This window comes from Solanum pennellii, chromosome 7 (genome assembly GCF_001406875.1).
Source record: "Solanum pennellii chromosome 7, SPENNV200".
NCBI classification, from domain to species: Eukaryota; Viridiplantae; Streptophyta; class Magnoliopsida; order Solanales; family Solanaceae; genus Solanum; species Solanum pennellii.
In genome coordinates this window covers 65912051-65931173 of record NC_028643.1, presented here as the reverse complement: position 1 = coordinate 65931173, position 19123 = coordinate 65912051, and the positions used below count along the sequence as shown (strand labels likewise).

Below are 19123 nucleotides of genomic sequence, written 5' to 3'. Positions count from 1 at the left end.
ATAAACGAGTGAGAAAGAGAAGAAATTTTGGATATTTATAGAAGAAATTAGGGAATTTGAGCAAAATGATAAAAAATGATCGTTATTAACTTTTTAAAAGCATCTCACGCTCCTAAAGTTGGCATATTCACTTAGTTGAACGACTTTTGTCACATGGGATGACATGTCAAAAAAAAGATTTAAAATGTCAAATTTCAGCGGGTTCGAGGGTTCAATTGACAATGTACTGAGTAGAACGATCAGGTGACAAAATGAGACAAGCACAAGGGCCTCATAGACAACATCAAATTTATTACTCCCTTGATCCATTTTTATTGGTCAAATTTTGACTAGGTACACCTATTAAAAAAAATTCCTTTTGACCAGAAAATTTGGTTTAAATGATAAAGTTGTTATAAAATAAAGTTCATAATAATATAAGTATAAAGAGAAGAAGACAAGAGAAGTAGATGAAGGAGAAAACTTTTCTTTCTTATTCAAGTCTATTATACATTGAGAATGATACCTCTATTTATAAGTAGATAAATCACCTTAAAAAACCACTTTGATGAAATGTCAAATTAATCGATACATCATTATCCCATAAAGGTTCATGTCACCTTGGGAACATACATATCCAAGATAAAGATAAATCTTGGGAATACATATTCATCCATGATAAGGATAAGTTCATGAATAAATATTTTGACAGTGTCTTTGTGATCAAATCATATTCACGAAGATGTTGCATTGTTAAACTCATCCTGATATATCAATTTCTGATTTGATGAATATGACGAGGCTTTGAGCTTAGCCAAATACATTATTGAATGTCATTATATTCGTCATGACCTCGTTGTTGCAAGTAAATTGCACATTAAACTTGTTCACAACCATAATCATCTTGTAGACACTTTCATTTGCAGTTGATTATCTTCGTACATTGTGGTTGGTAAATCATTTTTTAAAGAAAAATCACATATTTCCTGAATATGGTGTGTCATTGATCTCAACCAAATACACTCTCGACTTACTTCATGGAAGACTTTAATTTCTGCATGGTTTAAAGAAGTGATCACCTATATTTGCTTCATTGATAGACAATATATTATTGTGCCTCCACATGCAAACAAATAGTGTGCTTGAGATCAAACTTTATGTGGATCAAACAAATATTTGCATCTGCATAGTCAATCAATTCTGCCTTGAATTTCTCGAAATAAAATAAATTCATAACCATGATCCTTAGAGAATATTCAAGTATGTGCTAAACACCATTTGAAGGTCCATTTGTTGGGGAGGAATTGAATCTTACTAGTAAATTTACTGCACAACAAATGTCTGGTCGAGTATTGTTACCAAGACGCACTAGTGCCCTGATTGCACTAAGGTATAGAGTTTCATCACCAAGAAGCTCTTCATCCTTCATTTGAGATCAAAATGAATCATCATTTATGTCAAGCGATCTCATAATCATTAGGGTACTCAATTAATGTGATTTATCCATATAAAATTGCATTAAAATTTTTCTGTGTATGTGCAGTGATAGACAAATATTATATTTGTCAAATTTTCAATCTGTAGGTCAAGAAAAAAATTCTGTCTTACCAGGACATTTTCATAAAAATGCAAGGACAATTAAGGTTAGTACTTTTGTACCCTTTATTTTGCTTGATTATTTCAATCCATATAAGGATTCTTGAAACTTTATTTAAAAAGCTTATATGCTTCAGACATCTCGATTGCTTTAAGAATTTTCATATAACTTTCATTGTCTAGCTAGACACGACAATTATTCATTATATGCATTCAAGTTTTTCATATGTTGCCAGATCAAAACAAACCTCATTGCATCAATCATAGGAGAATCCAATAATGTCAGGATTTTTGCGACAAACCTTTATGACCCAAGGCACAAGCCGTACTTGATATCTTTTGGTTATACTATCGCATAATAATTTATTTGTACCCCACTGACATTATACCTCGATTTATAGACTATCAGTCCAAAATGTACTTTTCTAAGTGAAAAATATACTTGAGTTATGCATTTACTTGGCCAACCATTTATCAGTCCACAATATATGACAGATTTGAACTCAAGATCCTCTTCACAATTTATATCATTGAGCGCTACCTCATATTAAAGATACCATCGACGCTTATTTGATATCAATTCCAACATGACATAACTTATCGAGATTTCTTCATTTTTCATCATTTTTCATGTACTTGAACTTTTTCCGATGTTTTATGAAGTGTTATGTCAATGTGCTCTTTTATAGCACTTACCTCATTATCATGATCATATTGATCATTTGTTACTTCCTTCTTCAAGAAAATTTATATTTGGAACCGATTGGTCTATTACGCTTCCGGCGTATCATAGATTCTGTCCTTCAAGGACTTCACATTGGCGCATTTATAGCTGAATTATATGATAGGGTCAGTACATTCATCTGGCAATTGATTTGCAACATTATGCAAATAAATTATCACTTGAACTTTAAGTTCACATATTTATTTAACGAGGATCTAGATAATTCATCATTAAACCTCATACATGATTTTCAGCTGTCAATCATCTCTCCCCTAATGATCCCAACCTTATTTGGAAATTCATCTTTGTGCGTGGTGGAGCAATTAAAATCACAACCGTACATTTAACATTTTAGATGAAAATTATTTGGTTCCTGAATCTGAACCAATTTTAATGGGTAAACCTTGTTGGCTTGATCCATACATGTGTTGCTACATGTTAAATAAAATTATCTCATACCAAATCTTATTTGGGAGTTTTGTTCTCATAACCATGATTTAGCTATAATTGGAGGCATACAATTTCTGCTAAATCAACCAGCATTATCAATATAATTTCATAGTTTAGAAGTGTGCTCTTAATTTAACAATCCAAGCAAACAACCTTACAAACACCTATTTGTAAGTTGATAACAAAACACCTGTGATCATCCATTAGATGCATCTATCATATAGTTGCAAAGAGAAAAGACATAAATTACCACCGAAGTTGTCCCGAATTTTTATAAAGACACCTTAACTTTGCGGGTGTCCTATTACCCCATTGAACAATTTCACAATAGTATGTATACCCCATTTTTCAACCAATACCACTTATACAAAAATATTTGCAAGTCATGCACTAATAGTCGCTTGACACGTGTTAAAAGTAATTTTTAATTATTTTTATTTAATTTCTTCGCTTTTCTTTTTCTTTTTCCTTTTTTTCTGGTTCTCTTTTTTCTTCTTTGTCTCATTCCTGTAGCTTTTGCCACTGTTGCGGGACGAAATTTTTCGGCAACATTATTAATTATTTGTCAAACTACCACCTATTAATTTATTTATGAAAATAAATATCGTCGAATAATCAAAATTTAAATATTCAAAATATTATCAAGTCAAAATCTGACATTTAGATCACCTCCTTCTCCAACTTCTTACTCCCAAATCGAGTTTTTCATAGTTTCACTATTCCTTAATTTCAAACTTGATTTGTAGGAGGAATAAAATCACTAATAATTTATTTTTTTTCAAAATAAAAAAAATAAGAATGAACACAATAATATTAGTTTAGAAAAAATGAAGGAAGACATAGATGCTCAAGAAACATGGGTAAGCTAATGATGGTAGGGAAGATGAGAAAAAAAAATTAAAAACTAAAAACTATTTCTATTAAAGCTTTTAAAAAAATTAATACATGGGTTTCTATATTTTTTTTCAAAATAAATCAAATTGGGAGCGTCACATGACAATTTTACGTTGGTCTGAAGCTGTATGAATAGTCCTTCACGCGCTCAAATTTCGTGACAACACGAGTGGTGTTTAAATTAGTCAAAAAGGTATATTTATTGTGAAACTAGATAGTTTAGTGGGGTAATAGGACAACCACAAAGTTAAGGTGTCTTTTTGAAAATTTGAAACAGCTTCAGTGATGACTTTATGACTTTTCTCTAGTTGCAAATGATCCACATGGCAGGTGAATGGGCTCATATTCACCTTTTTATATGTTCCAAAAATTTCAGAGAATTACAATCTTAATCTTAGCTGGTAGAATGATCATTTATGCAAAGAACAAGCAACACAAGAGAATTCTTGAAGAATCTTTTATTTATTCATTATATAATCTACATGAATTCTCAATGACATTTGCATCACATTTAAACCAGAATGGTCAACCAGTCATGCCAACTAATCTTTATTTCAGTTTACTTATAGTTTACATCAAGTTCATAATAATATAAGTATAAAGAAAAGAAGACAAAAGAAGTAGATAAAGGAGAAAAAATTTCTCTTATTTAAGATACATTAAGAATGATACCTCTATTTATAAGTAGAGAAATCACCTCAAAAGCCACTTTGATGAATGTCAAATTATATACATTATTATCCCATAAAGGTTCATGTCACCTTGAGAACATACATCTCCAAGATAAAAATAAATCTTGGGAATACATATTCATCCATGATAAAGATAAGTTCATGAATAAATGAATCATCCACTTAGTTCAATGGATTTATAACAAAAATAACATATTTTACTATTAATTGTAGGACCTCAAATATATTTACTCACTACATTTTTCAAAGACATTAACTCAAAGTTAGTAAATTGAGGATATAAGAGGGAAAAAAAATTGTCCAATCTTGATTTGTCAAAAATAACAAACAAAAAAGGCGTTAAACAAAAAACATTTGACAAGTAAATAGAGAGAGATGAAATACTCTCTTTGTTTACTTTTACTTGTCTACTATCTAAAATTAAATTTCAAAAAAGAATTTCTATGTTTTATCCTTTCCATTAATGATGTATATATATATATACACATAATAAATTTACTTTGATAATATGATGGACGAAGGGAGTATTATTCCATCCGTTCAGAAATACTTGCCACGTTTTTTTTATAATCAACAAATTAAATGAATTTTGATTAATACTTTTGACCATATTAATATGAAAAGAAAACATAATTAATAATGTTTATTATATAATTCTTAAATATCTAAATTTTAAATTAAGTCTAGATTACTCAAAGAATTGATCAAATTAATTTAAAAAATATAAAACATGATAACTATTCTAAAATAGAGAGTGTACGTGTAACATTAATAAAATCCCCTGAATTTAAATTCCATATGGCATGCACACCTCTCTAGAATATCTGTTGTATTTGTACATTATGCACACCTCCCCAAATGCAATCATTAATATTCAGGGTTTTCAAAGGCAAAAAAACATAATTAAGCCAACTTCTTTAAATTTATTCCCTCTCAATTTTTTATATTTTTTTAAGAAATAATAATATAAAATATTGTATTAAATGACATATTTTAAAATTTTGAAATAAGTTGACGAATAAATAATTAATATCGAGGACAAAATAGAAAATAAATTATATTTTTTGTATGAATTAAAAAAATCAAATAAAAATAAAAATTTATTTCTGAACAAATAAAAGTGAATGAAAGGAGTATGAACTATTTTTTTCGTTTTAAAATAAATGTCATCTTTCAAAAATAATATCAATTAAAAAAATTTAGTAATTATGATATGTAATTTATTAAATATCTTATTTAATAAATATCTTTTAAAAATTAAATATTATTAAATAGATGAAGCGTAAGAATATAACTATACCAGTTTTCTTTTAATATTTTAAAACGGTAAACGATATTTTTATTAACTTACACATTTATTTTAAGGCAAATGGAGTACTAATTTGGTGCCCACCCTACTGGTCTTTGGGACACTTCACACAAGAAAAATTAATGACGCAGCTCCCATTCAAGGAGTATAGCTAATAGTAATTGATCACTATATTAAAGATTGTTATTTAATAATATTTATTTAATTTAAAAAAATTAAAAAATAATTTATTTTTTGGTGTTTATTTTATCGAATAGTAAAAATAACACATAAATTGATTAAATATTAAGTATCAACTATGACTTAGATATAAATAAGATTAAAATAGATGTATAATAAAATCCAACATATTTAAAATTTCTTTAGAGATGTGTAATATAAAACGTATTAGGATTTGTTCCTTTTCCTCTCAAAGGAAGGAGAAAGTATTTATCATAATTATATTTTTTACTTGGGTAAACTAATCCTTTTGTTTCAATAATTAAAGCAAAACCATACACATCTAACATATTAGCTCTTTTAGAATTGAAGAATCTTGTTTACAGTAATATTCTTTTCTTAATATTTTATATTTATTCTCTCATATTTGGACCAATTGGAGTAAACATATTTTAGTATACTTCTTTTAAAATTTGTAATGTTTTACTACTATAACCTTAGCTGTTTTGATGAGAATATGTTAAAAAATAACAAAAGTCCACATCAGTGATTAGTGAGATGGGCGAATTCTGTATAAGGCTTGGGCAATCCTCCTCTCTTTGAGCTAACTTTTGAGGTATGAGTTAGGCCTAAGACCTAATTCAACATGGTATCAGAGCAGAGTCCGTGTCACCCGATGTTGGGGCCCCCAAAATCAAAATTGCCCACTGTGAATTAGGTTTAAGACCTAATTTAACAGAATATAATAATATTGGAGGTTTAGTTAAATTGTTTGAGAAGTATGTTACCAAAACCAACATCACCAATAAATGTAGAAAAGTGAGAGTAGGTTGTCCAAACTAGAGACTTTAATGGAGAAACATAACTAATTAGCTAACTTGTGACCACAAAATAGAAATGCTGCATTATAATAATAATTAATGGAAGAACCAAAAATATCAATTGAAACATATATTGAGATGCCCATAACTGATTCATCATCTATTTTAAGACTATACTCTTTGCTGTATTACTCTTACGCCATAATTAATAGGGAGATAGTTTGGTTTGACTTATAAGAGAAAAGAATCCCCAATAAAAGTTTCGTCATTTTTGTTTTCTATATAGATATTAGATAAACTTGTATAAGTAATGTAGTAATTGGTATATTATCTTATATCTTGAATATAATGTAGAATTTCAGTACGTATATTAGGAGTTAGATCACCTAGGTAAGACATATAATACCTGATTATGGAATAAAATTCGGGTGAATAAATTTTTCGAAATCAAATTTGGCGTGAGGAAGATAGTTTGGAACGTCAAGGGAAGAAGGTATATTGTGAAAAATGAGATTTTCAGAAATTTTTGAGTTTCCAAAGTTCGTATAATAATCTGAAATAGGGGGCATCAAACTACTGTAGTGGAAGTGTGCAGGCGCTATAGTGGGCTAATAGCCGCTAAAGCGTGATCACTATAGCTAGGTAAGTCGAGATTTTTTAATTAAAAAAAGTCACAAAACCTTCTATTTCATGCATTATTTTTCTTGGATTTGAGAGGACCGACTCAGAGCAATTTCTACTTGATTTTCCACGGAATTAGTCGGTAAAGGTAAGCTCATTACTCTCGAATCTTGTAATTTGATTTTTAAGCTTTAAAATATAAGATAGAACAACTTTCACTTATAGCAAACACAAAATTTATATTTGTATAATTTGTGTATGTATAAAACGAGAAAGAGAGAAAGACAAAAAAAAATTGGGTAGGGGAATATTTGTATTGTATAATTATAAGTGTATAGGATGAAGATATATGTATTTGCATGTGTATATACACTTTTCTCTCACTTTATATTAAAAAAAACGCAATTTAATACATTTCGTTTCTGTTTGTATAAGCGATAGAGGCGAGGGTGGCAAACGAGATCTGAGAGAGTGACGAACGAGGTTGGGAGAGGGAAGACAGGGGAACGAAAATATATGTATATATACAATTTTTTCTCGCTTTATACAAACATAAACACATTTTATACATTTGAGTTTGTATAAAAGCAAGAGGGAGGGAGCGAGAGAGGGAGAGTGACGAGCTAGAGTTTGAAGGAGAGAGGTGATTGATAGACAGTTTGCTACAATGCACAATTAAATCAAAGTATGCTTATAGCATTTAATTTGATTTATTAATTTGCCATTATATACAATTTTCCCTACAGGATATTACTTTTGAGGGAGGTCTTTGACTTGCATTAATGGTGGAAAAATCCCCATTTTGAATAGAATGATCATTAACTGGTCTGGGGTTAGGATTTGACTATAATTCGGGTATAATTAGGTCAATTTTGATTGATTCTTGTATGTATTATTTGCTTTAGACCAAAGACATGCCAATGCACTTCAAAAGAAGAAAACTCGGGTCCTTCCAAGTTTTGAAAGGGCTTGATTTGAGGTAGGTAATGGTTATATGTTTTTCAATTTCGGTATATATGCATGCCTACTAGTTATTAGTAACTCTTATGTAATGCAAGTTGGGAAAAGGTCAAATCTATCGGTAGCCCTCTAAAGTTGGCATCAGATTTCACTTAGACATTGCAACTAGATGATGTTCACTTTAGACACCTAATGTAGAGTCACATTGGGTCATTTTGACACTTTTTGCTGACATGTCAAAATGAATGTGATATATTCAATAATAGGGCATGAAAGACTTAATTTAGCCATTTTTATATTATTTTTCTATTTCTCCTTCATTTTTCAAACCACCACATCCTACAATTTTCTCAAGTTTTAAAATCCTTCAATGGAGATCGAATTTTTTATTAAAATTCATTTTCAAATCTTCTTTTTTTTCTGCGAAAAGGATAGGGACGTTTGAAGAAGACAAGAATTGGGAGGGGATATTTGGGTTTTTTTAGGGGGTAATGAAATGATGCACAAAATAGGGGCAGGGTATTTGGAGGAGAAAAATAGAATGGGGGGAGGGGTATTTGGAGAAGACTATCAAAAGGGAGATTTTGGATTTAGTGGGTGTTCCTTATCGTGCACAGGCCGGACTTAGAGTGCGTGAAACTCATCACTACCTCATAAGGGCGTTGAGACCATAGCATATTACACGAAATCATCGCTTTCTCTGTAGTATTGTCACACAACTGTCCCCTAGAAGAGCAACTTGGTGGGTGGGGGGAGGGGCTTTGGAGAAGACGATCAGGGTCGGGTTTTGTTTTTATTTTGTAATTATTTAGGGAAAATATGATGTGTTATTCATTCATTGGTCTGTTTTTTATTTTTTCTCAAAATTAATAATTTAAAATTACTTTTAACATTGATGACAAATGTTATCTTTTTAATTCATCACTTTAGAAGTCATTCACGACTGTAACACACATATTATATATTTTTGCTGATATTAAAAAAAAGGTGTCAAAATGACACAACGAAACCCTACATGAGGTGTCTAAAATGAACATCGCCCAGTTGAGGTGTCTAAGTGAAATATAAAGCCAACTTCAGGAGGTCACCGATGGATTAGGCCTTGGAAAAGCAAAGGAAGCATATGAAATAACATCATGGTGATAATCATCATACAATGAACTTGTTTGTTTTACTTGTAATTTCAAGTGTTATTGTTAATTGTAATTGTGTATAGTAATTTGTGATTGTTGGTTGACTTGGGTACCATCTCGATCCAAAAATATTAATGATTGGATCGGATACCATGCCTAGTATGAATACTAACTCTGATTGATTGGGTACCGCGCTGGTACACTAACAATTTGTGTGTGCGTTCCTTGAGAGAACCAGATATGTACATTTCTGGTTCCATAAGTGAACCAGATTTACTTGTTATTTAATGTGATATATCTATATTAAATACTTGAATAGTTCGTATTACTTGAAAAGTGAGTTGGACTAAAGTATGACTTGTATGTGCTCATGTTAGATATGTTTCATGTGTATGTAATTCAGGATATAGATTGAGAGTATTGTTGTTTCATACTTGTTGAGGATAGCTGATTGTGTTATTATGTTGTGGTCTTATGTTTACTTTTATGATGTGGACTGATCGTGTGATCCTATCAATACATTGTGATTGTGTGCTTATACTGTACATGTTATTTTCTTGTTGAGTACATGAAATTTTCTAAATGTTAATACAAGACCACAGTAAAGGGACACTTAACATCAAACTGAGGGTGAACTACTCTTCCAAGCTGTCATATGTTCATCTACTACTTTTTGTCCATCTTTTCGAGCGATGATATTAGACTATTAAATTATGTTTCTAAGTTTTAGAGGTTGCATCACGATCTTGATTATTTAGAGTTCTGTATGATGACTTTCAATTCTTAGGGATTTTTATTTCCGCAAAAATGTTTTGATTGTTGATTGAGTTTATGGGGACATAATTCTTTAGTTGTTTCTTAAATTGTTTTTCTACGATTTATATCAGGACTTAATTATAATGAATGGTATGTTTGATCAATTACAGTTTGGTAGTTGGTTCTTTCAGTAGGTATCTTACTTTACTTGTCACTCACAATGATCTGAGTCGTGACACCGACTCTTGGATCAGGTTAAGAATTGGGTCTCGAATCGAAGTCATAGTTAGTCTTGAGTTGCAGCCAGCGCGCGTCGAGGGTCGGGTTTCAGATTTGGGTCCCTAGTTAGGAGTTCGAGTCCTAGGTGGGGAGTTGGGTCCTTAGTCAAAGTCGGTATTGAGTTTCGGGGTTAAAGATTTAAATCTTTGGTCAAATCGGGAGTCTAATTTCGAAGCTTGGGCCAGGTTCAGAATTACTTGAGTCTCGGGTCAGGATCAAGAGTTGGGTCTCGATTGTGGTCACATACAATTTTCTTACTTACATAGATAAAATATTTTCCATAAAGTGAAGAAAATAAATTTATTTGAAAAATAATTAAGAGATGAATTAAAAGCTAGCTCATGAAACAAGAATGGACCAAAAATATCAAAGGTAATTTTAACTTCTTCACACAGTACACACACGCCTCTCCGGAGAGAGCATTCCTTGGAGAAACCACACAACCTTCTTTCAAATCTCAAATTAAGGAAAATCAATTTTGAGTCCATCCATATGGCTAGAGAAATATGTTAAAGTTAAAATAAAATGTCTCAATTCTTTTTATGTAGTCAACCAGATTAGGTAGCTCAATGACTTTAGCAAGTGAACTATATATATTTTCCTACCAATTGCACTGTTTATAGTATAATAAATAAAATTTTAATAGATAGTGTGATCAATCAATATCAATAACTAGAAAATGAACTGTCTGGTATAAATATTAAAGAGTTTGTGGATAAAAACAGTGGTAATTATTTTTCGATATCAGAGACGAATTCAAGATTTAAAAATTTTGGTTGGATCAATATGACAACTCTGGTCATGTGGCGGATCAATTAGCTTGTACCAGCAATACAAACACTATTTCATGTTTTCTATAGGGGCACTATTAATTATGCTCAATTTCTTAATATAGATATACATAAATATACATGATTTTTTTTCGAATTAACAAATATACATACAATTCCACATAAAAATACGGATTCACCTCTAATTGATATAACTTGTTCCAAACTAAACAACTCATATTACTGAATTGATAATTGCAATATTGACACAACATGACATGTATACATATACATAAATATAAATGTCTTGTCTTTAATCTCTATCCAGAAAGAGTGGAGGAGAGCATTGATAATCCAAGAATGATTTCTTATGGGAAGAAAGAAAAAATCAGTTGGAGATGTGACACAATGTGACAAGGACAATTACAAAAGCATATATATTATATATATGCAAATTGAAAGTAACAATCATAAATTTAAAAGGTATGGATGTTGTCATATGTGTGGATTAAATTAAATTTTAATTTTTGAGGCAATTAATAAATGAACAAGTCAGTAATTATATACGTTGAGATAAACTAAATAATGTGTTATAGCCCTATTCACCCAACTCTTATCAAATTTTAATTTTTATAATATGTTTAGCTAAAGAAAAAAATTAATAAAATAATTTCCTTTAATTATAGTAGTAAAGTATACCTCATTAATTTTTAAAAAGTGTTCTTTTAGTTGAAGATTTTACACTCTCGAGTCTCAACAACCCAGCTCAAGCTTATTGCCTAAATGGGCCATGTTTTTCCACTCTTACCCAAATTGGCCCATATTGTATAGAATTTGAAAGACAGGTCATTTCTCATATTTTCTTCTTCAACCCAACTGTTTCATCATTGTTACTTTGCTAGTAAACTTGATTTGTTTTTTGTGATAAAATCATGCAGTAGCTCACCATTCTTGAACAAGCTTGAAGAAGTGAGTTTTAATTTCAAACTTGATTTTATGAGAAATTTTAGTATTGTTTAAGCTTGTTGAAATTGTCTAAGGGGGATGTAAAGAAATTTGAAATCATTTAGTAGAGATTTGGACGGATTTTGAACAAGAATTGCAATTGAAAATCCTCCAAAAAGAAGTTCACCCCGGCAGCAAGTGATGTTTTGTAAACTTCCATACATTGTTACACATTTTATACAAGATATATACATTGTTTATACAAGTGTATACATATATAACAATGTATACGTGTGTATAAATAGTTTTTTTTTTTAAAAGGTTGAATTTAGATGAAAACATGACTATGTGAGCCTAATCATTGTTTCCAGGGTTGCCGGTTGGCATCTCTTCAAATTTGTTGATACGAGAAGCAAATTGTTGTGTGAATGAATCAATATCTATACATAAGCCAAGAGACAGATCTTGTGATACTCCACCCGGTCGTATGAAATTGACATGTATTCTGGCTCCCGAGACCCCTTCATAGAATTCCAACAATTTCTCCCGCTCCTCAAAAGCCCACAGTAATGAAATTAATTGCGAAGTGTGTGTTGGAATGTGCATTTTTCAAAATTCCCCCTTTTTCATATATTCTGACCAGGTGTTTCGCATGTAAATTTGAGTAGTATATAGGCACAATATAATTAATTACAAACTTAGGCCTCATTTATTTTCATCAAGATTAAGAGGTTTGGTTCTGAATACACATCTGAATATTAAGATTTGCATTAAGATTTGAGTGTTTTGATCTAAATACACATCTGAATATTAAAATGTGGTCTCTAGATGTGAACACTAAATAATTAATTTTGTTTGTTTTCAATATGTGCAAGTGAAATTGAACATTATATTAATAATAAAATTTTCATTTCAACAAAATATATCACTTTTGATAAAAAAAAATAATTTTTTAATAATAATGATTTGGAGTACTATTTTTTCATTCAAAAATCTTGACAAAAAACAATACACCAAAAATATTATTGAACAGTTGTTCTTGACACACATCAATACAAGAAAATTATTAATATAAAAAAAGTACTTGAACGGATTTATGAAAACTTACCAGTTGAAGAGCGAAAAAATGGTGTTTGATTGAGAAAAGAGAGAAAGAAATATTTAGCCCAAAGCAGAGAAGTAATGATTTATTATTTGATAACTTATTAAGTGAGTCTGAATGTTATTAAGATTCTCTTATAGATTTGATTCGTTCAAACCTCTTCAGACCCATGGAGAGTTTTTTAAAATAAAACAAATGAACTTCATGGGTTGATTCTGAATGATTTAAATTCAGAGCTAAAAATCAAACGTACTTAATGAGCTGAATCTGAATGATTAAGATTCAGACCTCCATTAAGTGCAAACAAATGAGACCTTAATCATTTTAATTTATTTTTCAAAAAAAATAAATATTTATTTGGCTTTAGATATGAGTTTGTATTAATATACTCATCTCTATTTAATTTTTGACAAATAAATATTATGAACTATCAAAACAATAATAGGTTGTTTGGTACAAAGATCAATAATGTAAGAATTGGTACTGCAGAGATTGTTTTTATCAAGTGTTTGGTTCATGTTTCTTACTTAGTTTTGTGTGTGTACTCTACCAAATAAATTATTTCCAATTATGTTATACCCTTGAGTTATTATGTGATTTTGTATTTCATGTAATTGAATCAAGGTAGATAATTGACGGACAACATTATTTTTTACAACATTATTAACTAGCTAGGAGAATAAAAATTTTATTGTCATATTCACTATTTTCTCACTTAGATTATTTGAGAGTAAATAATTGTCATCTTAAATAAATTGGAGTTAATATCTCAAAAGGTCACACAACTATAATAATTTACAGAGAAAATTTATTGAACTTTGTTTTGTATCAATAAATAAAAGAAAAAACTCTTTATCATAAAATAATAAAATAAATAAAAAATAAATATAACAAAATAAATTAAACTATTTTATACCCTAGATGTGTATGCTCTTGTTTTAGACTACTTATGTAATGTTTAATAGACTTCCGTTTATAGACAATATTTAACTTATGATTTTTTCTTAAATTCATACATCAACATTAGCATATTAGTCAGATTATAATATTTTATATTAATAATAAATAGATTAAATAACTCATATTTTAGAAACAAAAAATCATATCTAAATAATAAAAATTTGTAAGATTATTTATTTAAATAAATTTATTAGTATAAATATAAAATACAAAATCAAGAAAATAAACAAAATGATTAAAAGAATTTGAGGGGTTATTTTTGTCTTTATCTAGATTAGTCCCATGGTATTATAACTAATACCACCAAGTGGAAGGTATTAGTTATACACTCTTTGATATCATGTAGGGTGCATTAAAACAAATAGTCCATGTATTATGTATGGTATTCTATGATGTATTATTAATACCTTCCATTTGGAGGTATTAGTAATACATGCGATATAATACTATGGGATAAGTCTACTAAAGACAAAAATATCCCTCAAAACATTTTAATTATTTTCTTGATTTTATGTTTGATATTTTTAATTTTTTTTTTGTGTTTGTGTGTGCATGCGTACGTGTGCGCGTGTGTGCGTGTGCGCGTGCGTGCGTGTGTGTGTGTGTGGGTGGTTTTATAATTATTTGTATTTTGAACAATTTATAAAATTGAATACATATTAAAATTACAACTTGCATTTTTATGCGTAAATGTTGATGGTTTATTCAATTTTACTATTGTTTACCGTCTTTTCAGTTTTAAATGTTGATAATTTTTTTTATTTTAAATTGAAAATTGACATTTGTAGGTGATCAATTTACTAAGATGACAATTATTTATCCTCAAATAGTTTAAGTAAAAAAAAAAAGCCAAACATAACAAGAAAATTGTTCTTTTCATAGCTCGTAACTAGAAGACCATAAAATAAAATATTGTCTGACAATTAGTTACCTTATCCCAATTGCATAATAATTCAAGGGTATAATTGAAAACAATTTTTTTTTATAAAGTTTTAATGCAAACACAAGATAATATGGGAAACAATGCACCAAACACTTGGTAAAAATAATTCTTGCATTACTAATCTTGCACTATTGATCCCTGCATTAATAATCCCAGCATTACTAATCCTTGCATTATTAATTTTTGTATCGAACGACCCCAAAATTCCTACTAACATAATACTAAATAATACCACACATAATACTTGAACTATTTCTCCTAATACTCCCTACCAAACGAACTCTAATTGTCATAAATCATAATTTTAACAAGGAAAAAGGGTCAAAAATACCCTTAGACTATTTGAAAAGGTTCAAAAATACCCTCATCCACCTATTGGATTAAAAATACCCGTAAATCCACCTATTTGATCTATTTCTACCCTTAAACTAACAATCTCTTAAATATGTATGTATTATTATTATCACTTATTAAGTGTCATTTTCTTATTGGAAAATCAGATTCCAACCTATTAAATTTTTTCCTACCCGCCCATTTTAGTGTCCATGACCCAAAGTCAATTAGAAGATTCATTACATTTTTCTTTGTTCTTATTAAAAAAAAATTCAAGACTTTCTTCAGTCGAATATAACAATTTTCAGTGCAATATAATTTTGTGTGTGTTGTTGTTTGTGGCAGATGGGAAGAATATGTTACTTGGAATTATATTTAGTTTGCAATTTTTTTTTTTAAAAAAAACAAATTGAATCTCTCTAAGTGCAATCAACTCTTACAATACAAAATTGATAAACAATTTTAACAAAGGAACTTGTCAGATTCATACGAAATAAGAAGTATTGTACTGAAAATTATATCATTTGATTGAAAATGGTTTTGAAATTTTTGAATAAGAAAAGAGGAAAGAAGAAAGAGACTTTGGGTTAAAGGGAGAAAAAATCAATCAATAATTTTTTTTAATGGGTCTTCTAAATGAGTTTGGTTCATGGACACTAAAATGGGTGGGTACAAAAATTAAACGGGTTGGAATTTAATTTATCTGCTAAAAAATTGACACCTAATAAGTGATAATAATAATATATATATTTTTAAAAGGTTGTTAGTTTTAAGGGCAGAAGTAGACCAAATAGATGGATTGAGGGGTATTTTTAACCCAATAGGTGGACGAGGAGTATTTTTGAATCTTCGGAAAAGGGCCTAAAATACCCTTGAAATATTGAAAATGGTACAAAATTACCCTCCATCCACCTATTGGCTCCAAAATGTCCTTTTCATCCACCTATTGACTCCAAAATACCCTTGTCATCCACCTTTGGATTTAAAATTGATCACTTTTTTAATTATTTTAAAATTAAACTCTTTAAATATTTTTTTAAAATCTTGACATTCAACTATTGATTATAATTTTATTTTATTAATATAATTTATAAACCAACCCACTACCCACTCATTACTAACCAAACCTCACTCAATTAATAATCCAACTATAATATCAAAATCGTCATAAACACTACTAAAACACGATGAAATTACAGATTCTTGAAAATGACATCCAAAATTATTCGAGTCCGAATCGAAACCCCAATTAAATTTAGGTTGAGCCGCTTATTTAGGAGGACACTTTCTTTCAAAATTGATTAGAAATTTATGATTAAAGGTAAACAAGTAATACATCCCGTATGCACTTTTTTTAAATATATAATTTTATAAATATTTATGATTTGTTTTAAAACCTTTAATATATTATTTTGAAAAAAAGTTACCTATTAAGTAACATCACATAATTGAGACGTAAGAATAACTAAGATGAACATATTCAGACTTTTAAGTTTATCGGTGATTTTTATTTAGCCACTTGAATGTATGATAATTTACTTCTATAATTTTTAAAAACACTCAATTGGTAGTAGCTTGCATTAATAATGTGACGTATTTATTAAGAAGAATTTAATTAGTAATGGGTGGGTAATGGATTGATTTATAAATTATACTTATAAGTTAAATTATAACAAATAGTTGAGCACCACATATTTTAAAAAAATATTTAAATAGTTTAAATATAAATCCGTTAAATAAGTGGCCAATTTGAACCAAAAGGTGGATGACAAGGGTATTTTGGACCCAATAGGTGGCTGAGAAGGGTATTTTGGAGCCAATAGGTGGATGGAGGGTAATTTTGTACCATTTTCAATACTTTAAGGGTATTTTAGGCCCTTTTCCGTTGAATCTTTTCATATAGCATAGGGGGTATTTCTAACCCTTTTCCGTTTAACAATATCAAGTTTAAAAAATATCATGCCAAAAGTGGATTAATTCAATATTATTATTTAATTTTAAGTGTTCTACACTTTAATTTTAATTTCATTTTAATGTTATTTGCATTGTAAAATCATTCAATCAAAGTAGAAAAAGTCGAATCGAACACCCCACTCGTACTACTATATATATTAGCTATGAAAATCTATAATAAAAACATATACACATGGAATCATGTAGGCGTCACTAATAAAAATGGTGACATAATAATTAACTGTACAAAAATAAATATGTATATAAAGTTGGATTGTAAAAATAAATATATCAAAAAAAGTATGACGAAGAACCTTTTCTAACAATTTAAGAACAAAAAATGTCGAAGACATCATTATCTGATTTTAAAATGTTGTATACTTTAATTTTAACTTCACTTTATTCTTATTCGTAGAAAAGAGTCGAACCGAACACCCCACCCGTAGTACTGTATATGTTAGCTACTAGAGAGTTGTAATCTTGAATTGTGAAGTTGCACAAAAATCATCATGTTCAAACTTTGTTCACATTTATTCCTCATCGTTCTCCTTTCCGTCCTTACCAATGGAAACTGTCATGAATTTTCCAGAAAATTATCGAAGAAAGCAATGGGTCTAAAAAGAGAGAAACTTAGCCACCTTCACTTCTACTTCCATGATATAGTCAGTGGAAAAACCCCAACCGCCGTGAGGATAGCGGAAGCCGCCGTGACCAACCGGTCAGCCACCGGATTTGGTTTAACGGCAATGATTGACGATCCTTTAACAGTTGGACCAGAATCAAATTCAAAAATTGTTGGAAGAGCACAAGGGATTTATGCACAAGCTTCGATAAATGATATTGGTTTATTGATGGTACTCAACTTTGTTTTTATTGAAGGAAAGTATAATGGGAGTAGCTTAAGTATTTTGGGACGGAATTCGGTGGCGTCGATTGTACGGGAAATGCCTATTGTTGGGGGAAGTGGACTTTTCCGATTTGCTCGCGGTTACGTTCAGGCGAAGACTCATAATTTTGATTTGAAAACTGGTGATGCTGTTGTGGAATACAATGTCTATGTCTTCCATTATTGATTTTAGTGATTGTACTTTTTTGTCTTTTTCGTTTGGCGTGCCTCTGTTTTCATGGAATATTGTTGAAAAGAAACAGTTTTATTTGGCATATTTGAATTTTGGCATGGACCACAAGTAGAAAAATGAAGGTTTACTTTATTTCTTTTTTAAAGAGAAATCAAGTTGAATACTTTTTCTTATGGTGAAAGCTCTTTGTATTTTTTTAAAAAAAAATTGAAATTTGTGATTAATAAAGGGATAATTTTATTCATTGCATTGTATCCGACTAAAAACACTTTTTTTTTGAAATAATAAAGGAATTATTTTATTTATTACACTGTATCCTTTTCACTACAATTAAAAACACTTTAAACAAACTAAACGATAAACACTTTCTTTTACTGAAATTTTTATTATTTCATCTGTCTAATTTTATATGACATATTTTAATTTTACACCATGTTTAAAATGAAGACTTTTTTTTTTAAAAAAAAAAGTACCTGTAATTTTTTATTATAAATTATTTCATTTACAATAAAACAGAAATTCAAAAATTGAATTGTTTCTAATTATAATAAAATGAAATTCTTTTTGGAAAAAAACCAAAAGAAGCAGAGAGCGTATTAGTTATGAGTGACTTCATTATTTGTTTCATATTTAAATTTATTTATTAGAGTGATAGCTGTATTGAC

The 19123-nt window shown here is 29.4% G+C and overlaps 1 protein-coding gene across 1 annotated transcript; it reads left to right on the top strand.

Moving 5' to 3' along the window:
* Window positions 1-17705: 17705 nt before the first annotated feature.
* Window positions 17706-18609, top strand: LOC107024537 (dirigent protein 22-like). Its single transcript, XM_015225528.2, has one exon. The coding sequence runs from the start codon at window positions 17889-17891 to the stop codon at window positions 18450-18452; it is 564 nt and encodes a 187-aa protein (XP_015081014.1). The 5' UTR covers window positions 17706-17888; the 3' UTR covers window positions 18453-18609.
* The last annotated feature ends 514 nt before the right edge of the window (window positions 18610-19123 follow it).

Bases quoted from the DNA above. Each gene is read 5' to 3' on its own strand.
- LOC107024537 (XM_015225528.2), top strand. From the start codon at position 17,889: ATGTTCAAACTTTGTTCACATTTATTCCTCATCGTTCTCCTTTCCGTC.